At 44.6% G+C, this 27,325-nt stretch overlaps 1 protein-coding gene and 1 long non-coding RNA gene across 2 annotated transcripts in view; one reads left to right on the top strand and one right to left on the bottom strand.

Annotated features, from left to right (window-relative positions):
* LOC141581671 (uncharacterized) overlaps positions 1–27,325 on the bottom strand; it is a 57,380-nt gene that overhangs the window by 23,495 nt on the left and 6,560 nt on the right. The window contains exon 3 of the long non-coding RNA XR_012514453.1: positions 1,347–1,351. This is a non-coding gene — a long non-coding RNA (uncharacterized LOC141581671). The remainder of the gene's footprint in view (positions 1–1,346; positions 1,352–27,325) is intronic.
* MEDAG (mesenteric estrogen dependent adipogenesis) lies at positions 1,007–26,509 on the top strand. The gene is made up of 5 exons (XM_010335897.3): positions 1,007–1,682; positions 11,987–12,096; positions 15,717–15,829; positions 16,571–16,856; positions 25,227–26,509. Exons 1-5 carry the CDS (start codon positions 1,405–1,407, stop codon positions 25,349–25,351), a joined length of 912 nt encoding a protein of 303 aa, XP_010334199.2. The 5' UTR covers positions 1,007–1,404; the 3' UTR covers positions 25,352–26,509.

Raw genomic sequence — 27,325 nt, 5'->3', positions numbered from 1 at the left:
TGATCAATTCATGATCAGTGAATTAGATTTCTTCAGAGAGGCCCAGAGATGGGGTAATGATCCCATGGCTAAAAGATCCATGTCTGGAGAAAGGATAGGTATGCACCTAGAAGAAGAGAAGACCATGGGGCTCATTTATATTCTGCGATTTAAATGAGATATGGCAGGAGGACTCTTCATTCCATCTGATTAAACCTACACAAGAGTTCATATGGGGACATCTAAAGACAAACTAAAGATATTCTCTAAGTTCTCCTCAACTTTGAAAATGTGACTTAGAATCCTAAATTGCAGTACTCCAGAAAGCCTCAAAAAACTGGGCTAGATTCTCCTCCCGTTCCATCCAGGCTTCGCAGCAGAAATAGGTGTTTAATTAAATTGAATAAATTAGTCCTCCTTTCACACCTCAATGAGCATATAGCTAGCATTCCCATGTTTATAGACTGAACAAATGAGCATATTTTAGGGCTCAAGGAGATCACGACCTACTAGGGAGGCAGGGGAGGGCAGAGGGTGCTAAGACTCTGCTATCTCCACTCCACAGCGCACTGCGGGTTCCCCGTGCAGTAGAAAGGAGAAGCAAAGCGATGAAACCCATGTGGGATTCCTGAAGGCTTTATGGAAAAGTGATGTGATAATCAGTGGAATTTCTAGGGAGAAGGCATCCAGGGCCAGGAACCAGCGTAAGGAAAGGCTGAAGGAGGGAAATGCAGGGTAGATCTGGATGGAGTGAAAATGGCGGGAAACTGAGGCTGGGTGAGAGATCTGGTACTGAGGTGGGGATCGGAGTTCCGGCACTGGCCTTTGACATCCTCCGGGCCTCTGGTGGAGTGGGTGGGGCGAGAGCCCTTGCATTCTTCAATCGACACCAGGGGTGTGGTGTCTCAGGCAATGGTGGTGCCGTGCGCCCTGCTGCCCACCACAGGCAGGGCCTGGGAACGGGGGAGGACGCTCCCCACCTCCTGCCTCCGGCAGTGTCCGCCTGGCAGGGCGGGGCCCAGCCCTGGTGTTGAGGAGCGGACCCCAGGGGGATGACTAAGCCTTGGCTGCGAGCAGACAAGAGCATGCCAAGTTATGAGACGATGATAACTCGGCCCCGAGCGTCTGGGGTCGTGGCCGTGGGCCTGCCGGGGCGAGGCGGGCGTCCCTAGGGCGGATAAAAGGGGCCGCGCTGCGCCGGGGCCGCTTTCTCCGCGCGGTGCCTGCAGCGCTCCCAGCGAGTGGCAGCTAAGGAGGGGCCGTCCGGGCGGGCAGGCGGGCACCCGAGCGGCCACCGGGTCCCGGCCAGGCGGGCACATCGACCTTCTCCGCACCCCGCGCGCACTGACGCAGGCAGGACGCCGGGCGTCTCCTGGGGACCCTCAGGTGCCGGAGGCAGGCGGTGCCAGGACCGACGTCGCGGGCATGGCTGGGGCGGCCTGCGAGCCGGTGGCCAGGCCGAGTCTGACTTCCATCTCGTCCGGGGAGCTGCGCAGCCTGTGGACCTGCGACTGTGAGCTGGCCCTGCTGCCGCTGGCGCAGCTGCTGCGCCTGCAGCCCGGTGCCATCCAGCTGCGCGGCGACCAGCTCGTGGTGGCCGGGCCCGGGGAGCCGGCGGCGGCGCGGGGGGGCTTCAACGTCTTCTGCGACGGCCTTGTGCGCTTCGACGGGCAGCTCTACCGCCTCAGCAGCTACATCAAGAGGTGGGTGGCCTCGCCGCACTCCCCGGCCCGTCGCCAGGTGCCCGCAGACGCCTCCACCTGGCTGACGTCTCTGGGATCCTGGGTTGTCCTCGCTGCCTGCGACCCCGCCTAGCCCCCTGCTCCGTGCACTTCTAGACTTTCCCTCTGCGTCTATCATCCGGAGGAGGCACGCTCTCCCCGCCCTGGTTCTTCCGCCTCTTGCATTGACATTTTGCAGCTGCTGCTTGAAGCTGCCCAGAAGGGCATCAAGGCTGGGCGCGAGGGGGAGGGCAGGGTCCCCAGCCAGAGCTCATAACTGGTTGATACTTCTCCCGTTCTGGCTCCTTAACTGGGTCAGATGAGCTCGAATTGGGGGTACACCCTTTAGTGGCTGTCTGCAGCGCTTCGAGACTCACATCCTGGCTTCGGAGCATGAGTGGCTGCGGGGGGCAGGGAGCACTGCCAGCCTTCTCCATCGAGGAGACCCAGTGGAGAAGCGTGCAAAAGCTCAAAGTTTCCCATCTCTGGCCTCCCTTCGTGTTTCAAAAAATAAACAAATAAACTGCAGCTGAGAAGGGAACAAAGCCCCTATAAGCCGTGTGGGCTGTGAAAGGCACAGATAAGTTCTGGGGAAATGAGTGTAAAACCTGCAGGCCTTAATTGGAAGGAGGCCCCCAGGATGCTTGACTGTTGTGGTCAAAGTGCCCCAAGCTATTCTTGGCAAACATGAAGCCAGCAGGATGTGGCCCAGCCATCTGAAGCAGGCTTTGATGTCATGGGGTAAAGGAGGGCACTTCAGGTCTGATGCCACGTGGCCTTAGGCCTCCAGAGGTTACTTTGGGTAAGGGCCTGGATTGCAAAGCCCTGTTATATTTGTGCTCAGAGGGCCGAGTGCCTGAAGAGGCAAGCATGGTCTAGAGTTTGACTCAGAAATGAATAAGCAGCCCGCTCGTGAGACACAGTGCCTTTGCTACTGGGAAAGACAGTGCGCTGTGGCACCCTGTGGGTAGGAGGGAGCCAAGAGAGGCAGGCAAACGAAATGAGATATGGAACGAGTGGTCTTTAAAGCTGCGGGGGAAAAAAACCTTGCTTTTCCAGACAAAGATAGTGAGGGCTCTGAATGCCTGAAGAACCATTCCCCAGCAAGAATTTCTCCCTTTCTTAGTGAAATGAAAATTCCAAACCGTAAGTGCAGGACTGTGGGAGGAGCTGAGTCAGAAATCAGATGTGCACAGATTTAAAAAGAAGATGCCCATTGTACTTGAGAGCAGGGTATGGAAAAAAGTAATGTCCAGAATTAACTGAAGCCATAGGTGAGGCTTTGACAGAACCAGTTCTCCTAATTGTAGCAAACAGTACTGCGAAATCTGAAATGTCTGTCATCTAATTTTTGCTTTGAACACCTCCTACGTAAAAGAAAATTAAACAGCAGTGATTCTTTGACAGCTTTGAATCTAGAATAAACACCTGGGCCACAATGACCAGGTAACACAGACCAGGGTGCAAACACAAATCAACAAATAACAGGCTATCACTGTATAAGCAATATCGTAAGGGCTTTTGTAACTGGGAAATAGCAAGGAGCCTCTGAAGATAATTTGGGTGATTGAAAAAGCCATCTATTGTCCTCAGGCAGGGAAGGAGGCTTTTATAACTAAGTGTGCAGTCCTGAAGGATGGCCAGGAGGGAATCTGTTCTAAATGGAGACAGTCTTCTAGGCAGAGGGGGAGGACTAAGTTGTGGGCAGCAGTGAGAGGGTCTGCCCTGGTGAATCAGGAGGTGGGAGGCATGCTGAAGCTAGAACTCAAATATCTTACATTTCGCTCCTCCGAGCTGCCAAATTTGCCCAGTTGATTTTGGTTTTGGGGATAGCATACGACTTCCTCCCTCAAAATACTGCTATGACCCATCCTTCCTCCCTTCCTTCCCTCCCTCCCTCCCTCCCTTTCTTCCTTTTGAAAAACAAGCTCTGGCCAGTTTTATTAAAGAAAATTTGCATTATTTTCTTTCATCAGTCTGTTCTAGCTTGCTTCTAAAGATCTCAGGGCTGGGTGCAGTAGCTCACGCCTGTAATTCCAGCACTTTGGGAGTCTGAGGCTGGCAGATTGCTTGAGTCTAGGACTTCGAGGTCAGCCTGGGCAACATGGCAAGACCTCCTCTCTACAAAAATACAAAATTAGCTGAGTGTGATGACAAGCGCCTGTAGTTCCAGCTACTCAGGAGGCCAAGGTAGGAAGACGGCTTGAATCTTGGAGGTGGAAGTTGCACTGAGCCAAGATGGTGTCACTGCACTCCAGCCTAGGCAACAGAGTGAAACTCTGTCTCAAAAATAAAAAAAAGAATCTCAGAATTCTCTGGATCAGTGACATTTCAGATTTCCTTGAGGCCAGGTGGTTGGTGGGGATGATCAGTTTCACGTTGCCTTGTCTACCATCTTCAGAGCTGGCTTGCCCCAGCTTGTACTTTCCACCCTTCTTAATGGCTTGGAGACTAGAGTTGATGGACTCCAGGGACTTTTCATCTTCTCTGTGGCCACCATATTCCAGCCGTGGGTGTGAGATAGCTTCTTACCAGGAACAAACATGAAGATGGCCAGGAATCCCAAAAGACAAAATGATTCTTAAACATTTTGGACCACAGAGGCTTTGAGAATTGTACATAGATATAGAAATGTAGATATATCTCCAATTTTTGCTGACCATTCAGAATGTTCATGAGATACTTGGACCTAGGTTAAGAATCCTTGTTCTGTTAATTAATTATTTTTAACTCAACAAATACTTTTGGCATATGGGATAAGCCTATGGTGTAATTAGAATTTCTTTCTGGGGACTCATCAGTGTGTACTGTGGCTTTCATGAGGCCCTTTTCCAAGGAACCACGAAAGGCTAAGAGCCACTAACCTTGACTTTCAGATGATTCCCTTGCTAAGACAGCACAAGGATAATTTTAGCAGCCCTACTTAGGTTCATTTTCTAATACTTGACCATTTTTTCTAAATACATACCTACTAAGTAAACTAAGGAAATCTAGCATAGTGGAAAGGTTTAGTGATGGCCACCAGCTCTAAAGCCCCTTCAAGAACCTACTGGAAAAATATTTGTCCTACTTTGTAGGATTTATGGCAAGATCTTTATTTTTATTTTTTTCTTTCAAGATCAGGATTTTCACCCATGTTGTAAACACATGTTCAGGACACCAGATGCCTGTAATGGTTATTCCAGGAGCTATTCATTCAATACTTAAAAGTCAAAATTACCATTAACTGTGACACACACACACAGACACACACACACACACACACACACACACACACCCCACTTTTTTTTTTTTTTTTTTTTTTCATATAAAGCAGCCTCTTGGTGAAATGTAAGCAAAATTTGGCAAAGAAGGCCTGGAGTCCCTTCTTTTCGGGACTCCCCTAGCATGAAAGAGTCTGTTTGGGGAATAAAAATAAATACAATAGTAATGGTGGCTACTAACATTTACTTGAATGGTGCGGAGTATTTCACAACTACTATCTCATAAAAGTTTACAAAGTTCTCACTATTGCTGTTTCTCCGTTTTACAGGTGCAAGCATTAGGACTTAGAGCTTAAGTAATTCACCTAAGTAAGATGCTGCTGAGTGGGAGAACCGCGAGAACCTGTGCTTTCAGCAAATCGCCTCAAACCTGAAATAATCTTGCTTTTTCACTCATTTCCTGAATCTACAAAGAAAAGACAGGAATTCTATCAGCTAGTGCACATCTCATATAATCAGCCCACAAGAGGAAGTAAGTGTAGTGATTGTAAGGAAGTCACTAAAAGCAGAGCTGTGACCTGCTCCTGGGTGGGTGACAATGACTCCCACCCAGGGCAGAGAATGCAGGTGAGGGGGAGTGGCACTCATGGGGGTAGAATGAGGACATTTGGGCTGGAACACACTGGAAGTTTACTGGGGAAGCCTCGCCTCCACCCTGCAGTCACAAATGCTGGGTTCGGTCTGCCCGCCCAGGCCCAGAAGGGATCCCAACTTGAGGCTGGAGGTTGGAAGATGTGGTCTTAGATGCGGCAACCTGCTTAGGCAGCAGCCCCTTAGCACGATACATAGTGATGTTGGTGGAATAATAACCATCCACGCATTGAGCTGTGAGATTCTTAGAAGTCAGTCTAGAGGAAGGGCTTTGCTCTTTACCAGCTGAATGACCTTGGGAAATTTACTTACTGTCCGTGGGACTCTGTTTCCTCAACTGTAAAGTGGGAAGAAGAAGAATAATACCATTAAGCAGCCCCAGACCCAAGAGCTTTACACACATTATTTAATCTCTTAGCCACCTCACCGGGTACCTTTTGTTAGCCAGATTCTACAGGCGAGGAAAATGAATATCTGCAAGGTTAAAACACTAGCTGAGATCACAGAGACAGAAATCACACTCAGATCTGATGATTCCGTAGCGATGTGCCACCAGCCTTCTTTCCTGCCTGACTTCTTCGGAGCCGGGCTCTGGACTTGCAGCCACACTTATGTCTCCTTCCTACCCTCAGCTCCCCTGGTCCTTGCCACCTGCCTGCCTGCGTGCAGCCACCCCATAGTCCCCATGGATGGTCTAGGCTGTGACTCTTCCTGGGGTGCCCCTGCCCCTCCTCTTACCTAACTCTTGTGGGCTGTTTGGTTTGACAGGACAATCTCTCTCCTACTACCCATCTCATCTCAATATATGGCTCTAACCCCGGTCCCCTCCTGATTTGCCCCCTTTGGCTTAACAGGCTAGGAGAGAACTCAGTGGAGTCTGGACACGTGAATATGGAGAACTACGCATTTCTCTGGCATTGGTATATTTGAATGATTTACCAGTTTGCAAACCTATGAATAGCAGGGACTGCGTGTTAGACTAGTGCGTCTCAAACTTTAAGTAAGCATGCAAGTCTCCTGGAGACCTTGTTAAAACACAGATGCTGATTGATTCTGGGGAGAGCCCTGGATTCTGCATCACGCTAGGTGATTCCAGTGCTGTTAGTCCAAGGATCACGTTTTGAGCAAGAAGGTTATACATTCATCATTTCATACCAAAATGGTGTCTTTTCTCAACTGTCACCCCAGGAGACCGTATGCATCTTAGAAGCGAGACTGTTTCCTTTCTCATCTCTGCGTTCCCAGTGCCCAGCACACAATAGGTGCTCAGTAAATGTTTCTTACCTGCATAAATGAATGAATCATTCTCTGCCCCATCAGAGTTTCACACATACTAAGTGTCATAGACATTAGAGCGATGTCTAAAAATTTTGCTTTGTTTCACTAGAATTAGGGCAGAAGGCGGAGGGAAGAAAGGAAGAGAGAATAGGGCAAGGCTCTGTGTGAGGTGATCAAGCTAACACTAGAAACTCATGGCAGGGGCATCCTGCTTCCCCTAACAGTGAAATGGCTCTGTAAGCTTTTGCTTAGTGTCACAGCAAAGAATTATGAAAGTGGCAAGCAGTTCCTGGGCCTCCTACACAGACTATTGCAGTGTGTGTTCCTGTTTTTCTCTGCTCCACTGTCCATATTTTTTTAAATGAATACACACACACACACACACACACACACACACACACACACTCCACCCTTTGATGGAGACCATGGAGATTATCTGTTATTGAGCAGAAATTGTTAGAGCCAAGGGAAATTTGGGGCAGCTTTGAAAGGTGGGTGTCTTAGAGATGGGCCATCTTTCAGTGACTCCTGATTTTCTAGAAGCAAAACACAATGAGCTTTTTTGGTCCCCCTTTTCAGATGTTGCTGTCATTAAGCTGTTCCCTTCGTCCTCCGAAATTGAAAAAAACAAGGAAAGAAATCAGAACAAGGAAGGAGCAACTCTTGCTCATTTATCAGATACTGGTATCATCCTCATTTCCCGGGAACTCAAATGACCACAGCCCTGGTTGTGAGTCAGAAGTTCACAAAACTTCATCCTGTGGGTTTGCCAAGTTGGCCAGGATTAGAGACATTCGTGAGGTTTATCAAGCATCTACCATGGGTTCAAATTCATACGTCTACATTGCCCGTACTGCATTTACTCATCACGTGGGAAGAAAATACTCCATGCTCTTTTCACAGATGAGTGAAAAGGTACAGACAGGTCTGAAGACATCCCTGAAGGTCACAGTGAGTTGTGGTTCTGGAACTGAGTTCACATAGCCAGCAAATTAGGACATGAATTAGATCTCATTTTAAAATACTGTGCTTCCCATTACATTGTCCTGCTGGGGTTTTTTTGTTTGTTTGGTTAGATGCATTGGGTTTGAGATAGGGTGTCACTCTGTTGCCCAGGCTGGAGTGCAGTGGTACAGTGGTGCAGTGATAGCTCACTGCAGCCTGGAATTTCTGGCCTCCAGCAATCCTCCCGCCTCAGCCTCCTAACTTGCTAGGAGTATAGACTTGCACCACCACAACAGGCTAATTTTAAAAATTTGTTGCAAAGACAAGATTTGCTTATGCTGGTCTGGAGGCCTGGAACTATGCTGCCCAGGCTGGTCTGGAACTCCTTGCCTCAAGCAATCCTCCTGTCTTGACCTCCCAAAATGCTGGGATAACAGGCATGAGCCACCATGCCCAGCCCTGTCCTGCCTTTTCATCTTTGGATTGAAGCCAGGAGTAGAAACTTTCACTCTAGAAACATTTTGGGGCCAGGGTAAAGCAATGAAGAAAAGAGAGTTTAAAGGAACTGTCTATCTTAAAGTGTTTGCTTTTCATTCCTAATGATAATTTCAGCAACTACGATAAATATTCAGTATGTAGAAGCAATATTTACATTAGTAATTCTGAAATACCTATGATTAAAGGCCGGGCATGATGGCTAATGCCTGTAATCCCAGCACTTTGGGAGGCTGAGGCAGACAGATTATTTGAGGTCAGGAATTCGAGACCAGCATGGTCAATGTGGTGAAACCCTGTCTCTACTGAAAATACAAAAATTAGCCGGGCATGGTGGTGCACACTTGTAATCCCAGCTACTTGGGAGGCTGAGGCAGGAGAATTGCTTGAACCTGGGAGACAGAGGTTGCAGTGAGCCACGACTGTGCCACTGCACTCCAGCCTGGAAGACAGAGCAAGACTCTCAAAAAACAAACAAAGAAGGTCAAATAACTAGTCCCTAATATAATCTAGTAAGGCTAGTCTTAAACTAAAGCCAGTGATTAAATGTCAGAAACTTAAATATTTATCTGTGCACCTTAACAACTAAATTCTACTATCTTATTGTATTTTAGTGAATGCCCATATGTATTTATTTCAATAGAATTTCAAGGTGTTTAACAATTGGACCATAACTGAGAGGCTGGAAATGGATGAACTACTGAGGTATTTCTTCTTTGTTGCCTGGTTGAGATAGGAAGCTTATTAAGTAGGGATCTTGCCACAATCTCTTGTCTGTAAGTTCTGGCATGAGAGCTCTTCCATAAGCAGTGTTTACACATCTGTGGTACAGTGATAACTGGCATGCACTGTGATGAGGTTTACAGCCACTTGAGGTAATACAAGAGCCCCCTGAATCATCAAAGGCAGATTAAATTATGTTGCATGTAGTTTTATTTTCCCAAGGTGTTTTATGAAATTCAGGCTTGAGAATGGATAGTTCATGTGTAGATTGTACATTACACTCAACGTGTAGCTATCCAGCAGGCTTCCTTCTGTGATTATGCCTAATACCTGCTCTTTGAGCCCAGCAGCATTCAAAAAGCCTTCCACCAAATTCCAGGGAAAATTGATTATTCTCTGAACCAGAGATCATTTGTAAGTTGAGATTTTATCTGTGGCATTACTGACCCATCGGATGTCAATCAATTTTGTACGCAGAGAGAAATACTGCACTGGCATTTGCGTCATCAGAAAAGGCATTGAAATTGCAGATTTTCTGGGTCTATTGTACATGGATGCCACACGCTTTCCACAGAGAATGACAATCAGACTCCAGATAATGAGAGAATAGAGGAATCACCCCGAGGAATATAGTAAAGGAGCTGAAGTGACCATGACTGAATTCCGTGTAAACAGGGTGGCGGAAGAATGGGTCACAGGTGAAGCCTGCCCCTGCCCCTGCATCACCCATCTATTTTTTTTTTATGTTTATGCCAACCGGACTTGCCCTTTTCTTCTTCTTTTGCTACAGGGGGGTTTCTTTCTCTTTTCTCCCTCTGTATCGTCAACCCCCCATGTAACCACAGACTTTACCTTCTCTTCACCCCCTTCCCAAGCCACTCTTGCCTGCCTGCCCCGTGCCGGGTGCTTGGCAGCTGAATAAGCTGAGGATGGCAAGAGGAATGGCTGAGCACAGGGACATTCTGCACTGCCTCCTTCCACTGCCTCCTTTCTGGGCTCTGAGCCCCTCCAGCATAATAAGGCATTGAGATACATGTAAATGCTCACCCGGTACCTGGCTCATCAGCGGGACTCAGTGAAGTTGCTGAGCGAATGAAGGAATATGCCCAGCGAATGGTGGTTTTCTTTTCCCTGCCTTCTCCTTTGCTTTCTTTCTCGAGTAACTTTTGGCAGTTGGTCAATTGGGACAAAGAAGGGCAGGACAATTCTCTCCCAGCTGATACGTAACACCAGCGCCACTCTCCTCAGCCTAGTGAGGTTCCCTCACCTCACCCCCTTTCTCCTGATCTGCCCAGGTGAGGGTGAAGACAGGGGAGAGGTGAAGGGAGAGTCACACAAAAGCCCCATCAGGGTCTGCATTCTCTTACCTGGCCATCCATTTCCTTGTAACACCCCAGTGCCCCACCCAGCGCCCCTCCTCCATTCCCATCGTCCTCTCCTCTCCACCTGCCATCCTCACCCACTTCGTGAGCATCAACACCCGCACCTGCCTTTTTCTTCTCAGGAACACTGCAGCTCCCTGTTCCTCTCCCCACCCCAGGAACAGCCCCCAAGCAGCCACCACTACAGATGTAGCGGGAGGTGGAGATTGCTTTTAAAAGCCTGGTGAAATAGAAGGCAGGAAGCATTTTAGAGGCTCCATCAGGGGTCAGGTTTTAAAAGCTCTCAAAATCAGGTCTGACAATCCCAGCAGAAAGATAATGACATAGATTTCTAAGAAACCAAGCTGGGAGATAGCCGAGCGGAAGCCGTGTTTTCCTGCCTCAGGGTAGATATTCTCTCGCCTGCTCTGGACACGTGTCCCCGGTCACTGTCTTGTGTGCTGGCCCCTCCAAGGGGTGGTGGGAAGTGGGCGCGGCGGGGGGGGGGGATGCCAAGATGACTGTGGCCACAGCTCCCTGCAGCGGCTGTTTTCTCGCCAACGCTGTGATTTTCATGTCAGGCACTGGAAGGACAACCAGCCGGAAAGAATTGCTTGGAGCTGCCTCTGCTGATGACTAGATGTAAGAAACAAACATGCTGTGGTGTAGCAAAAGGCAGCCCGCTCGCTCCGCTCTGCCAGCCTTTCCCTCGTGCAGATGTTCGCAGCTGCGGCCACTGGGAGCCAGCTCCGTGATTAGAGAGGCTGCGGCAGACGCATCCTTCAGCCCACTGGGGGCCATTCGCCTGCCTACCTCCGCATGGCATCTGAGCTTGGGTTTACTTAGAAAATTAGCCAATTTCTTGAAGGAAACTAATCTGCACTTGGGCCTTTTTATCAATCATGAGGATAGGGACGCAGCTAGGCTGCTTGGAAGAGCAGAAGGGCAGGGAAAGCTAACATGCTGGATGACAGGGCCAGGATTCAGAAAGATCTTCCTAAATGATAGCAATGAATGAAAACCAAAAAGGCTAAATTGAACAAGGATGTGGCGAAAAGTTCAACATCAGTTGTTTTGACATTTTAATTACGCAAGCTCAGCATAAGGGAGATGTGAATTAGTAATGGTTCATATGAATATTGGTTGATTTTGTAATCTATAGAGGGAGCTGGGTTTATCTTAGGATTAGTAGGGGAAGTGGAGAGAAGGAAAGGAAAATTCCAGACCCACCAGTTAGACAGGATGACGCCACTGGAGAAGATCCAGCTAATTCTACTTACTAAGTCGAATTCATTCTCAATTCAGTGGGACTTAGAGCTCTTACAGCTTCAAACGAACCCTTTTAGCCCAAATGATAGATGATATTGATGATCACCGGTAAAGTCTGAGAGCCAAGCTTTGATGCCAGGACACCCCAAGGACCACGGCTGCCTGTGGGCTGCACGCTGATCCTTCCTGCAATCAGCCATGACCAGAGAAAGATTTATTTATACGGTAACCTCTGTAAGGAAACATTTCAAGGAACTTCCCTCCAAGATCTGTGGCTGTGCCAAGTACCTGTCCAGTACATCCCTTCCTAATTGAGATGAACAGGTGTGTTACATTTGCAGTGATCTCTGCTTTTTCACAGGTATGTGGAACTGACCAACTACTCTGATTATAAAGACTACAGGGAAACCATATTGAGCAAACCAATGTTGTTCTTGATTAATGTGCAGACCAAAAAAGACACCTCAAAAGGTAAGTATCTATATTAGCCTGTTCTCACACTGCTATAAAAAAATACCGAAATCTGAGCAATTTATAAAGAAAAGAGGTTTAATTGGCTCATGGTTCTGCAGGCTGTACAGGCTTCTGCTTCTGGGGAGGCCTCCGGAAACTTACCATCATGGAGAAAGGTGAAGTGGGAGCAGGCATGTCTTACATGGAGCAGGAGGAAGAAGGCGGAAGGGGAGGTGCTACACACTTTTAAACGACCAGATCTATTAAGAACTCACCCACTATCATGAGAACAGCAAGGAGAAAATCCACCCCCATGATCCACTCACTTCTGACCAGGCCCCTTCTCCAACATCGGGAATTACAATTCGACCTGAGATTTGGGCAGGGGCACAAATCCAAACCATATCAGTATCTAAATATTTTTGGCGTAGTCCTTGCTGGGACCAAACTGGGCTGGACTGTGCACTGAGGTATGCTGATGAGCAGGGCAGAAATTAGCTTGTGATAAGGTGGACAGCAAGGAGCCTGGTGTATGAGGCCACCTGAAGCACAGCACAAGCCTGCTGAACAAATGTCTCAATGATTCGAGGGCAGAAGCCACCTGTCCCAGAGCTTCTTTCCTACTTCCTGTCTAGGCAGGAGGTGATCTGACATTCTGAGACTTGGGAGGTTGCAGAAATGACCGGAGTGATGAGGATGATATATAACATGCTCTACCACATATCAAACACTTACTATGTCTAAGAAGTGCTCTAATGTAATGGATCAGCACAACAACTTTGTAGGGCTTATCAACTGAGGACGTTACTAACAGGAACGTCATTGCTATCAATAATTATTCTGGGATGAAGGTATAAACTGACCTGGGCAAACTAGAATGCGTAATTATCCCAGCTAGGAGGTACTTCACTATCCCCATTTTATAGATGAGGAAACTAAGAAAATAAATAGCAGTTGTGGATGCTTTTCTGTTTCATGCTGTGATGTTGGACTGTCATGTTTAGACACATCTCTTTATTGTTTCTTCCAAGAAATCAGAATAGCTGGCAACAACTATATTAAACCAAATTTCAGTATGAAAACGTCTCCATTTTGCCTTCTTCCTCCTGCTCAGAATGATATGTGGGGGAAATCATGGGCACAGTGCTCTGTAATCGAGTAGAATTTCTTAAACTTGCTTCTAACTAACATTCTTAAAATGAGTCTAAGGGAATAAGAAATGATCTATGAATTTCAAATAGACTTCCCCAAACATTCATTCTCATTCAGATTTGTGCAGCTCTCTTGGCTTCTTTTACAATAAAAAGTCACGATGCTCTTTCTGCTGGAGAGGTCAGGAACAGAATGCCCAGTAACAAGAAATGCTCATTAGAACATCTGAAGCCCACGTGTTCTTTGGCTTGATTATAACCAGAAAGCCAGCTAGTTCTTTAGGAATGTAATTCACAGTTGTATCAAGTATACCTCCTGCATCAATCACTAGCAGGAATCTAAAAAAAAGAGTAAGAGACCTCTTCATTTTAACAGTTTGATCAAAGTATAGGTAGCGGTACAAGGAGGAATTCTTAGGTAGCCTACAGAATGTATAAGGTTGTCGAGCAACTATTATGGAAGGAGGTATGTGTCTGAGGCATGCTGTAGTGTAATGAGTCAACACAACAGAAATCCAGATACCCAGTACTGATTAATTGTGATAAAAGCCATAATGACACAGAAGCTTAAGATGGTCAATTTTAAATTGCAAAATTGTGATTAAGGCTATCTGTCCATATCTTGTTGCTATTCTAAACTGCACTTTTGTGCAAATCAGGAAAAGCCACTATTTCCTCAAGACTATTACCAATGCTTCCCAGGAGTTTGTCATACTATACAAATAGACAATGTCTGTAAATGTGAATGAGTGCTGGAGTTGTGCAGTGTGCAATCTACCCCATCAACACAACTGTGGAGTGTGGTGGCCATGAGTATATAATGAGCCTGAAGGCGTTGGTTTGGTTTATGTGAGATTTAATTCAAGATATCAAAGAGTTTGCTTGCTCTATTTGTTTATGTGTTGTCTTAAAGAGGATATAAGGCAGCTTATCTCTAAAGTGCCCAAAAAATACTTTGGGCGAAAGAGAAACATGGGAAGGAAAACCAAGATGAATAAGAGTAGTTTAAAATGCCTTCCTCTAGGACGTAAACACTTGCTGTCGGTGGACCGAAGGTTTGTCTCTGAGATAAAGCCAGTGTAAAACACTGAGTTCTAAAAATCACACAGTGGCTGGTCCCTGGCTGTTAAATGGAGGAGAATACAGGTGTCAATGTGTCTCCCTAGACCAAGCTCTGAGTAATTAAAACCATGGAACTTGATGCTGGAGGCTGGAAACGTTGAGATCACTGGTTAATAATACTTTATATTTCCTAATGAGTAAACAACCTTCTTCTGGCTTCAATCATGCAGAAATGAACATGAGGGGTTACCAAACCAAACTAACCAACTGCAAAATAAATCTGCCAGGACAGACATGTGCTACTATTTAAACAATGAGACCGACATGTTTTCCCACTTGTTAGGGGTAGTGGCAGGGAGAAGAATCAACCTCCAGCTGCCTTGGTCCTTAGAACCATAGACTAGTCATTTGTCAGAAGCATGTCTGGTCCCCGGAGAGGCTGGGGAGAGCTGGTCATGCGGTGGAGGTGGGACTGGACACGGAAAGCATGGAGCAGCTCCATTTCCTGAACTTTGTAGATTTCCTTTTGCAAAGAAGAAAGTTTCTGTAAGAGCCAACTTGTGATTTGAATACCCAACAAGTCATGGTGACTGATGCCTATAATCCCAGCACTTTGGAAGGCTGTGGATGGCAGGTTGTCTGAGCTCAGGAGTTCGAGACCAGCCTAGGCAACCTGATGAAACCCTGTCTCTGCAAAATATACAAAAAGTAGCCAGGCGTGGTGGCAAATGCGTGGTCCCAGCAACATAGAAGGCTGAGGCAGGAGGATCACTTAAGTCCAGGAGGTTGAGACTGCAGTGAGCCATGATTGCACCACTGTACTCCAGCCTGGATGACAGAGACACTGTTAAAATAAAGAAGGGAAGGGGAAGGGCAAGGGGAAGGGGAAGGGGAAGGGGAAGGGGAAGAGGAAGGGAAAGAGGAAGGGAAAGGAGAAAAAAGGGGAAGGGGAAGAAAGGGGAAGGGGAAGGGGAAGGGGAAGAAAGGGGAAGGGGAAGGGGAAGGGGAAGGGGCAGGGGCAGGAAAAGTCCAGCACAGCAGTAGCATGAAAACTGGCTATCTCCGTCTTTCACTTTCCTTCCCCACACTGGATACATGCTGTGGAGGCACAGTTCTCATCTGTGATAATTATAGAGTGGAACTTTTGATTTCTGAGACTCGAGTGACAATCCACAGCCTTGCAGGAGCTGATTGTCTAGCCTGCCTTTACAGCGGCCCAGAACCTCCTTCAAATCTGCAAAATTCTCAGAAACACTTCTAGAAATCTAGTGAGGCTTTGTAGTAAGGATGTGAGGGAGCAGAGAGGAAAGTTATAAATGAATAAAATCTCCAAAGGAGGTGGGAACCACTGCTGTAGCAGATTCTAAGAAGCATACTATGTTACATGGACACGCTTGTTTCTGAATTCTGCTTGCTAATTTCTAGAAAGGACATATGCGTTTCTTGTGAACACAAGGCACCCCAAGATAAGAAGACAGATAGAGCAAGGGATGGACATGGTCATCTCCTCAGTGATTGGAGAAAGTTACCGGCTTCAGGTAAGCCTAGCCTGTCTGAATCCAGGGCTGGCAACCACATGGAAGGAGCTTGTGCATTTCATGGAAGAACTGAGGCCCTATGGCCCTGGCTTAGGCCAAGAGAATGGCCCTTAGAAAACAAAGTGCATCCAGACACTTTGTTCTCTAAGGTGCCATTATTGCTGCCAATAAAATGAGTTTAGTTCTTAGCAACCTATTAGAATTGGGCTAACAGGCTGGGCATAGTGGCTCATGCTTATAATCCCAGCACTTTGGGAGGCCAAGGAGGGTGGATCATGAGGTCAGGAGTTCAAGATCCAAGGTGGTGAAACTCCATCTCTACTAAAAATACAAAAATGAGTTGGGCGTGGTGGCGCACGCCTATAATCCCTGCTCGGGAGGCTGAGGCAGAGAATTGCTTGAACCTGGGAGGCAGAGGTTGCAGTGAGCCAAGATTTGGCCACTGCACTCCAGCCCGGGCAACAGAACGAGACTTAGGCTGAAAAAAGAAAAAAAGAAAGGAAAAAAAAGAAACGGGGTAAGCATAAATGTGGTTTTGGCCACCCAGTTCCGGATATTTAGATGAAATACGATGCAAATGCAAAGTTTTGTTAGAAAAAATAAAGACAGCTGTTTAAAAATATCTGAGTGTGAAAGGGAAATAAGAGGTGCGATGTTTCAGAATTTGGGCAGTTGTTAGTTCTAGAATGTCAAAGGAGAGTTATGTGCAGGAAGTCAATACAATGTTCCTCTCTCTTTCAGTTTGATTTTCAAGAGGCAGTGAAGAATTTCTTCCCCCCAGGAAATGAAGTGATCAATGGGGAAAATTTAAGCTTTGCATATGAATTCAAAGCTGACGCATTATTTGACTTCTTCTATTGGTTTGGGCTCAGTAATTCCATTGTAAAAGTAAATGGAAAAGTTCTGAATTTGTCAAGTACAAGTCCAGAAAAGAAGGAGACGATTAAGTTATTTCTGGAAAAAATGAGTGAGCCTTTAATCCGAAGGAGCAGTTTCTCTGACCGAAAATTCAGTGTAACTTCCAGAGGTACGTTAAAAATTCCCAAGGATATGCGGAAGGTAGTTAAATAAAAGGGTAGAATAAAATAATGGAAGAGAGCCAATTGATCAAAAAGGCAAGACCTATTAATAAGAGGGAAATATATCACAAAATTCAGCAAGTAAGAAGTGGGACATGTTTGTCACCAAAAACAAATGTAGTGACTTTTCCTTTTGGACTCCTTTAAGTTTTCTGACATCAGGATTATATTGCGTAGTATACCCCAAAATAACTTTAAAGGTTATTATTAATTTAAATGAATATTAATGATCATTAAAGTATTATTGGCAATCATTCAAATGTTAGGAAAGAATACTGCCTTCCAAATGTTCACATTCCGTACAATAGAATGTGAACAAAAATGATCATTTGGGAGGAGTCTAAATGGTCAAGATAGCAATCTTTAACAGTATTTGAAAGGCTTTTGCTGATTTGGACAGAGCATAAAAGAATAACTCTCGAGAAGGTTTCATTTAACACTCTCTTGATAACGTAGGGCAAGTTCTTGGTATTGACACCCGTGTGGCTGCAGGTGGCATGAATCACGGCTTGTCTGCATGTGTCTTCTGCAGAGCCCATTCTCTCTGTCTTTTGCTAGTCTGTACTGGAACTTCCTTGAGTCAGGACTCATGCTACTGATTGCAGAAAACCAGCAGTCTCTGTGAAGTTGTGGTGTTCTCAGAGTTCAGATGTAACATACAGAGTCTTCATTAATTGTATTTACTGCCCGTGGTTTTTGTTTTGTGTTTTGTTTTGTTTTCTGAGATGGGGTCTCGCTCCGTTACCCAGGCTGAAGTGCAGTGGCACCATCTCGGCTCATTGCAACTTCCTCCTCCTTGGTAGAAGCAATTCTTGTATCTCAGCTTCCCAAGTAGCTGGGACTACAGGTGTGTGCCACCACACCCAGCTAATTTTTGTATTTTTATCATATATATATATACACATATATATATGTATATATATATATTTTAATTGTACTTTAGGTTCTGGGGTACATGTGCAGATCATGCAGGATTGTTGCACAGGTACATCCATGGCAATGTGGTTTGCTGCCTCCATCCCCCCGCCACCTACATCTGGCATTTCTCCCCATGTTATCCCTCCCTGACCTCCCCACCACCACCCCTGCTGTCCCTCCCTTGGCCCCCCCAACAGCCCCCAGTATGTGATGCTCCCCTCCCTGTGTCCATGTGTTCTCATTGTTCAACACCTACCCGTGAGTGAGAACATGCAGTGTTTGATTTTCTGTTCTTGGGTCAGTTTGCTGAGAATGATGGTTTCCAAATTCCTCCATGTCCCTACAAAGGACACGAACTCATCATTTTTTATGGCTGCATAGTATTCCATGGTGTATACATGCCACATTTTCCTTGTCCAGGCTATTGTCAATGGGCATTTGGGTTGGTTCCAGGTCTTTGCTGTTGTAAACAGTGCTGCAGTGAACATACATGTGCATGTGTCTTTATAATAGAATGATTTATAGTCCTTTAGGTATATATCCAATAATGGGATTGCTGGGTCAAATGGAATTTCTATTTCTTGGTACTTGAGGAAGTGCCACACTGTCTTCCACAATGGTTGAACTAGTTTACACTCCCATCAACAGTGTAAAAGTGTTCCTATTTCTCCACATCCTCTCCAGCATTTCCAGATATTTTAATGATCGCCATTCTAACTGGTGTGAGGTGGTATCTCAATGTGGTTTTGATTTGCATTTCTCTAATAATCAGGGATGATGAGAATTTTTTCATATGTTTGTTGGCCTCATATATGTCTTCTTTTGAAAAGTGTCTGTTCATATCCTTCACCCATTTTTGGATAGGTTTGTTTGTTTGTTTTTCTTGTAAGTCTGTTTTAGTGCTTTGTAGATTCTGGATATTAGCCTTTTGCCAGATGGGTAGATTGCAAAAATTTTTTCCCATTCTGTTGGTTGCTGGTTCATTTTAATGATTGTTTCTTTTGCTGTACAGAAGCTCTGGAGTTTAATTAGGTCCCATTTGTCTATTTTGGCTTTTGTCACCAATGCTTTTAGTGTTTTAGTCATGAAGTCCTTGCCTATGCCTATGTCCTAAATGGCTTTGCCTAGGTTTTCTTCTAGGGTTTTTATGGTGTTAGGTCTTACGTTTAAGGCTTTAATCCATCTGGAGTTAATTTTAGTGTAAGGTGTCAGGAAGGGGTCCAGTTTCTGCTTTCTGCACATGGCTAGCCAGTTTTCCCAACACCATTTATTAAGCAGGAAATCCTTTCCACATTGCTTGTTTTTGTCAGGTTTGTCAAAGATCAGATGGTTGTAGATGTGTGGCATTGCCTCCAAGGCCTCTGTTCTGTTCCATTGGTCTATATCTCTGTTTTGGTACCAGTACCATGCTGTTTTGGTTACCATAGCCTTGTAGTATAGTTTGAAATCAGGTAGTGTGATGCCTCTGGCTTTGTTCTTTTTGCTTAGGTCTTGGCTATGCAGGCTTTCTTTGGATTCTATATGAATTTAAGGTAGTTTTTTCCAGTTCTGTGAAGAAGGTCATTGGTAGCTTGATGGGGATAGCATTGAATCTATAAATTACTTTGGGCAGTATGGCCATTTTCATGATATTGATTCTTCCATGGGCATGGAATGTTTCTCCATCTCTTTGTGTCCTCTCTTATTTCCTTGAGCAGTGGTTTGTAGTTCTCCTTGAAGAGGTCCTTTACATCCTTTGTTAGTTGTATTCCTAGATATTTTATTCTCTTTGTAGCAATTGTGAATGGGAGTTTGCTCATGATTTGGCTCTCTGTTAGTCTGTTATTGGTGTACAGAAATGCTTGTGATTTCTGCACATTGATTTTGTATCCTGAGACTTTGCTGAAGTTGCTTATCAGTTTAAGGAGATTTTGGACTGAGATGATAGGGTCTTCTAGATATACAATCATGTCATCTGCAAATAGAGACAATTTGACTTTTTCTTTTCCTAATTGAATACACTTTATTATTTATTTTTTCTTGCTTAATTGCTCTGGTTAGAACTTCCAATACAATATTGAATAGGAGTGGTGACAGAGGGCATCCTTGCCTAGTGCCGGATTAACAAAGGGAATGCTTCCTCTTTTTGCTCATTCAGTACAATATTGGCTGTAGGTTTGCCATACATAGCCTTTATTATTTTTAGATATGTTCCTTCCATACCTACTTTATTGAGAGTTTTTAGCATAAAGCACTGTTGAATTTTGTCAAAGGCTTTCTCTGCATCTATTGAGATAATCATGTGGTTTTTGTCTTTGGTTCTGTTTATGTGGTGGATTATGTTTATAGACGTGCATATGTTGAACCAGCCTTGCATCCCTGGAATGAAGCCTACTTGATTGTGATGGATAAGCTTTTCGATGTGCTGTTGCAATCAACTTGCCAATATTTTATTGAAGATTTTTGCATCTATGTTCATCTTGGATATTGGCCTGAAGTTTTCTTTTTTTGTTGAGTCTCTTCTGGGTTTTGGTATCAGGATGATTTGGGTCTCATAAAATGATTTGGGAAGGATTCCTTCTTTTTGTACTGTTTGGAATAGTTTCAGAAGGAATAATACCAGCTCCTCTTTGTACATCTGGTAGAATTCAGCTGTGAATGTGTCTGGACCTGGACTTTTTTTGGTTGGTAGGCTATTAATTTCTGCCTCAAATTCAGCCCTTGTTATTGGTCTGTTCAAGGTTTCAACTTCTTCCTGGTTTAGACTTGGGAGGGTGTAAGTGTCCAGGACTTTGTCCATTTCTTCCAGGTTCGCTGGTTTATGTACATAGAATTGTTTGTAGTAATCTCTGATTGTAATTTGTATTTCTATGGAGTCAGTGGTGAGATCCCCTTTATCGTTTTTTATTGCATTTATTTGATTCTTCACCCATTTCTTTTTTATTAATCTGGCTATCAGTCTGTCTATTTTGTTGATCTTTTCAAAAAACCTGCTCCTGGATTTATTGATTTTTTGAAGGTTTTTTTTGTGTCTCTATCTCCTTCAGTTCTGCTCTGATCTTAGTTACTTTTTGTCTTCTGCTAGCTTTTGAGGTTTTCTTTTTTTATCTTGCTTCTCTAGCTCTTTCAATTTTGAGGATAGGGTGTCAACTTTAGATCTTTTTTCGCTTCTCTGGTGGGCATTTATTGCTATAAATTTCCCTCTATACACTGCTTTAAATGTGTCCCAGAGATTCTAGTATGTTGTGTCTTAGTTCTTGTTGGTTTCGAAGAACATCTTTATTTCTTCCTTCATTTCATTGTTTATCCAGTTGACATTTAGGAACCAGTTGTTCAGTTTCCATGAAGTTGTGTGGTTCTGAGTTAGTTTCTTAATCCTGAGTTCTAATTTGATCGCACTGTGGTCTGAGAGACTGTTATAATTTGCAGTCTTGCATTTGCTGAGGAGTGATTTACTTCCAATCATGTGGTCAATTTTAGAGTAGGTGCCATGTGGTGCTGAGAAGAATGTATATTCTGTGGATTTAGTGTGGAGATTTCTGTAGATGTCTATTAGGTCTGCTTGGTCCAGGTCTGAGTTCAAGTCCTGGATATCCTTGTTAATTTTCTGTCTCATCAATCTGTCTAATATTGACAGTGGAGTGTTAAAGTCTCCCACTATTGTTGTGTGGGAGTCTAAGTCTCTTTGTAGGTTGTTAAGAACTTGCTTTATGTACCTGGGTGCTCCTGTATTATGTACATATATATTTAGGATCATTAGTTCTTCTTGATGCATTAATCCTTTTAGCATTATGTAATGGCCTTTATTTGATCTTTGTTGGTTTAAAGTCCATTTTATCAGCGATTAGGATTGCAAAGTCCTGCTTCTTTTTTTTTCTCTCCATTTCCTTGATAAATCTTCCTCCATCCCTTTATTTTTAGCCTATGTGTGTCCTTGCATGTAAGATGGGTTTCCTGAATACAGCATACCAACGGGTTATGGCTTTTTATCCGATTTGCCAATCTGTGTCTTTTGATTGGGGGCATTTAGTACATTTATATTTAAGGTTAATATTGTTATGTATGAATGTGATCCTGCCATTTTGATGCCAGCTGGATGTTTTGCCCATTAGTTGACACATTTTCTTCATTGTGTCAATGGCCTTTACCATTTGGTATGTTTTTGGAGTGGCTGATACTGGTTGTTCCTTCCCTTGTTTAGTGCTTCTTCAGGAGCTCTTGTAAGGCAGGCCTGGTGGTGATGGAATCTCTCAGCCATTGCTTATCCATAAAGGATTTTCTTTCTCCTTAGCTCATGAAGCTTAGTCTGGCTGGATATGAAATTCTAGGTTGAAAGTTCTTTTCTTTAAGGATGTTGAATATTTGCCCCCACTCTCTTCTGGCTTGTAGGGTTTCTGTGGAGAGATCTACTGTGAGTCTGATGGGCTTCCCTTTGTGGGTAACCCGAACTTTCTCTCTGGCTGCCCGTAGTATTTTTTTCCTTTATTTCAACCCTGGTGAATCAGACGATTATGTGCCTTGGGGTCGCTCTTCTTGAGGAATATCTTTGTGGTATTCTCTGTATTTCCTGGACTTGAATGTTGGCCTGCCTTGCTAGATTGGGGAAGTTCTCCTGGATAATATCCAGGGGAGTGTTTTCTCTCTTGGATTCATGCTCTTCATCACATTCCGGCACACCTTTCAAATGTAGATTAGGTCTTTTCACATAATCCAATATTTCTTGGAGGCTTTGTTATTTCTTTTCATTCTTTTTTCTCTATTCTTGCCTTCTCATTTTATTTCATTGAGTTGATCTTCAATCTCTGATATCCTTTCTTCTGCTTGGTCGATTTGGCTATTGAAACTTGTATATGCTTCATGAAGTTCTCATGCTGTGTTTTTCAGCTCCATCAAGTCATTTATATTCTTCTCTAAGCCGTTTATTCCAGTTAGCATCTCATCGAACCTTTTTTCTAGGTTCTTAGTTTCTTTGCATTGGGTTAGCACATGTTCTTTTAGCTCTGAGAAGTTTGTTATTACCCACCTTCTGAAGCCTGTTGCTGTCAATTCATCAGATTCATTCTCCATCCATCTTTGATCCCTAGCTGGTGAGGAGTTGTGATCCCTTGGAGGAGGAGAGGTGTTCTGGTTTTTGGTGTTTTCATCCTTTCTGTGCTGGTTTCTTCCCATCTTAATGGTTTTATCTACCTGTGGTCTTTGTAGTTGGTAACTTTCAGATGGGGTCTCTGACTGGACATCGTCCTTTTTGTTGATGTTGAAGCTATTTATTTCTGCTTCTTAGTTTTTTTCTAACAGTCAGGCCCCCTGCTACAGGACTGCTGGAGGTCCACTCCAGACCCTGCTCACCTGGGGATCACCCGTGGGGGCTGCAGAACAGCAAGAGTTGCTGCTGGTTTCTTCCTCTGCTATCCTCATCCCAGAAGGGTACGTGCCAGATGTTGGCCTGAGCTCTCCTTTCTGAGGTGTCTCTTTGGGTATACAGGGGTCAAGGAGTTGCTTGAGGAGAGAGTCTGTCCCTTATAGGAGCTCAAGTGCTGTGCTGGGAGCTCCACTGTTCTGTGCAGAGCTGCTGGGCAGGTACCTTTAAGTCTGCTGCAGCTGAACTCACAACCACCTCTTTTCCCAGGTGTTCTATCCTAGGAAGGTTGGCTTTGTTTATAAGTTCCTGTTTCTGCCTTTTTTCACAGATGCCCTGCCCTGCACTGAGTAGTCTAGTCACAGTCTGCCAGCAGAGGTGTTGCTGAGCTGCCGCAGGTTCTGTCCAGCTGCTGTGTGAACTGTCTCGGTAGTGGTGGACTGCCTCAGTAGTCGGAGATGCTCTTTCCCCTCACTGAGCGGGATGGTCCCGAGTCCAGCTGCACTTGCTGCAAAACTCTCAGTCCAGAGCATTTCAGATTGCTTGTTTTGTGGGGGTGGTACCTGCTGAGCTAGATCGCCTGGCTCCCTGTCTCTGCCCCCTCCCTTTCAGTTGAATGGGTGGCTCTGTCTCCCAGGCGTTCCAGGTGCCAATGGAAAAGGCCACCCAGACTTGTGTGAGTTTCTGTGAGCTGACATAGCACTGGCTGAAACCTTGGCGCTGAAAACTCATGGCACTTTTCAGCTCAGGAATCTCCTGGTCTGTGGGCAGTGCAAATTGTTTGGAAATGCAGTGAGCACTCACCCTCTGTGCTGTTCTTGCTGGGAACTGCACTCCAGAGGTGTTCCTATTTGACCATCTTGCATCTCCCCCCCCCAATTTTTGTATTTTTAGTAGAGACAGGGTTTCACCATGTTTGCCAGGCTGGTCTTATACTTCTGACCTGAAGTGATTCAACTCCTCAGCCTCCCAAAGTGCTGGGATTACAGATGTGAGCCACCATGCCTGGCCACAGCCTGTGTTTCTATCATCAAATGTTTATAACAAAAATGCTTGCTACTAGCAATTTCTTACCCTAGAAGTGGTCTCTCTCTTTCTCCCTTCCTCTTTCCTTCCCTGCTACCACCTCTCTCTCTGTCTCTTTCTCTTTCTCTGTACTTTTTTCTCCTGCTCTTTCTCCATCTGTCTTCATTTCAGTCTCCATCTCTTCTGTCTCCATTTCTGTCTCTGTCTCTCTTTCCCCTCTCCCTCCCTGTCTTTCTTTTCATCTCCTCCCATGTTGTTTCAGCTTTCTCTTCTTGGGATTTCCTCACAAAGATGCCTTTGTGCTCTGCTCCATTGCAGTCATGTGGAGGATTATGCTGTGATTCCCTTTGGGGGATGATTAGCAGTAGTGCCGTATGTGCCTGGGCCTTCCTTTGACACCACTCAGCCTCACCCATCAACCCCAGCAGCCTGGGCAGCATCTTCAGGTTTCACCATGGCTCAGTCTCTGTCCTTTGGGCTGCCCAAGGTGTCCGCCCCTAGAACACTGAGGAACATTTGAAGTTAAGCAGTGCTTCCTTGAAAGTTTACTCTAAGCCAGTCCCAGGGCCACTTCAACTTCAGAGCAGTGTGGCAGGGTCCTTCCTGGAAGCTGTCATCATGCACTGCAGACAGCACAGCCAAGACACACCTCCTGCCTGTCATGTAGCCCAAACCTGGCACCCACGACATCAGAGCACAGAGCCACCAGGGTGCTCACCTGACTCCATCCCCTGCAAAAACTGGCCTCTTTCCTCAGTATCTATTCCCCAAATATGAGCCTTTTGCCCTCAAGTGTGAAAGAGTGTATTCAACTCATGACGAGTTTACTCCAGCCCACAAGAAAGCAAGTGAGAATCTTGTCCCACTGATAAAGAAAAAGCAACATATTTCTGTTTAGCCTTTTGAATTTTTCTGAGGAAGCCAGGATTCTCTATTAATTATTGAAATTGTTATGTTGCATGAATTTGAAAGGCACTGTTGGGATTTCTTTTTTCTTTCAGTGATGGTAATAATGCATGCCTTGTTCACTGTTTTTTAGGTTCAATAGATGATGTTTTCAACTGCAATCTGTCACCCAGATCGTCTCTGACAGAGCCTCTTTTGGCAGAATTACCATTTCCAAGTGTTCTGGAATCTGAAGAGACACCCAACCAATTTATCTGATTGGACTGAACATTCTAGCAGTTGCTCCTACACCCCAGGCCTGTGCCAGACTATGGGCTGGATGGAGGGTAGGAGGTGGGAGGCAGGTACTTCCACCTGCATGTCAATCTCCAGCTCTTCCATGGCTTCTACGGAGGGCTCCTCTCTTCTGTTTCTGTGGATGTGATACCCTGGCAGGCCCAGGGCAGCTATTCCCCTAAAGGTTATGGTTACCAGGATGGAAAGGCCTTGGGCCCATGGTATTGGGGGATCTGGGGCTGGGGAATAGCTTCTACTTTGAACACTTCTCCAAAGAGGCAGAGGGGGCCACAGAGTTCTGCCACCCTGAACATTTTTCTCCGTAACCTGGGAGTCTTCCTGGCAGCCTTCTTGGGAGTGGTCTGACTGGGTGTTGAACCAGAGTGTTTCATAAATCATGGTTTGGCCCTCTACTTAGGGAATCCAGTCCCTTGAACTCAAACCTATCAAACAAGGGGTTAACAGTTCTGTTCTCTTGCAAACCTGACTGGGCAAAAACCTGTGCCATCTTCCATTGGAAGGCAAATATGTTTTTCATCCTGCCATTTGATACCCATGAGAAAGGTTCAAGGTAAGGTTCACTGGAGAACTAGCCAGGTTGCTAGGACAGTAATTCTGCCACGCACTGCCTGAAATTAGAACTCCCTTGGCCTCCCTCTTACCTGAGTGACCCATGTAGAATGAAGCTAGGAGATGTGGTACCAACAGTGACAGGGGAAGGGTATTGGACATGGCAGTGTCCTCCCTACAGAAAGCACATTGTGTCCATTGGGAATTTTAAATAAGCTTTTAGCAATCTTATCACTAAAAGCAAAATAGAAGAAAGCTATATCATTACCATAATACATTTTTCATCTCATGGCTACAATGGAATTCTTGAAAAGGAAAAAAAATCATTCTATCTACATATAAAAACTTGCATGAGTGAATCACTACATACGCTTATAATGAGGAAGAGCTATGGGTCCTGAGGGTAATTTTTTTTATCCTTTCTTAAAAAGGGTTTCTGTATTATACATTTTTATAACACTCCTGATGATCTTTCCATTTATATTTGAAACGTTATGTACTACATTTGTACAATTAAAACTTTTCTTAGCATTCAACCCAGAATTGATTAAATTTATGACCGAGGCTTCACGTGAGCTTTCCTTTGTGGTTTGTGGGCTGTGTATTTGCCTTGTAACTCACTGAATTACAGTAAGAATTGTGGGTTTTCATAGTCGCTTTCTCAAGAAGAGCCTTTTGAAGAAAGGAAATAAAGTTTGATATTGATCTTTCAGAAAAGAGAAAAGGAATGCTACTTAATAACAGAAGAGTTAAACATTTATTATTGCACTCAGTAAAAAATGAAGAGTATTAACAATAAACTAAGTTTTACACTAGTGCAAACAAACCCTAGGTGGATATCAAATATGAAATGCTTCCCAAAGGAAACAGAAGCTCTAGTCACAAAATCGACATCAAATATGAAATGCTTCCCAAAGGAAATGAAAATTCTAGTCACAAAATTGACAAAGGAGGTTTTTGTTTGTTTGTTTGTTTGTTTGTTTTGTTTTGTTTTAAGTAGCAGAATTGAGAAAACCCATCAGTATCACTCCAGGAATGGACTAAAAATCTGGAAGGTTTCTTTTACCACTAAAAACTTCTTTTCAGTCAACTGAACCAAACACATTCACACATTCAGTATTCACTCAGCAAAGTTTTACAGATTACCTCTAAGAAATATACACTGTGCTAGTATATCTTATTAGCAAATATCACAAAGAAGTTACATTGGGCCATCTTTAAAACTGATGAAAAGTCTAGGAACAGATCTTCCTGAGTAAAAGAGGCCTCACACTGAGTATAAATGTGGCCCAATGCTGATATTTGAACAGTTTAAGATCAAGTTTAGGACAGCAATGACCTAAGGAAGTCATTCATTCATTCGGTTCATTTTCATTTATTCAACAC

The sequence above is a fragment of the Saimiri boliviensis genome, chromosome 16 (assembly GCF_048565385.1).
Source record: "Saimiri boliviensis isolate mSaiBol1 chromosome 16, mSaiBol1.pri, whole genome shotgun sequence".
NCBI lineage: Eukaryota > Metazoa > Chordata > Mammalia > Primates > Cebidae > Saimiri > Saimiri boliviensis.
The sequence above is the reverse complement of the archived record's forward strand: the minus strand, read 5'-3'. Positions and strand labels throughout refer to the sequence as shown.

Bases quoted from the DNA above. Each gene is read 5' to 3' on its own strand.
- MEDAG (XM_010335897.3), top strand. From the start codon at position 1,405: ATGGCTGGGGCGGCCTGCGAGCCGGTGGCCAGGCCGAGTCTGACTTCC. The intron at 12,097-15,716 runs GTAAGTATCTAT...GCTAATTTCTAG, and splicing joins CAAAAAAGACACCTCAAAAG to AAAGGACATATGCGTTTCTT. The intron at 16,857-25,226 runs GTACGTTAAAAA...ACTGTTTTTTAG, and splicing joins ATTCAGTGTAACTTCCAGAG to GTTCAATAGATGATGTTTTC.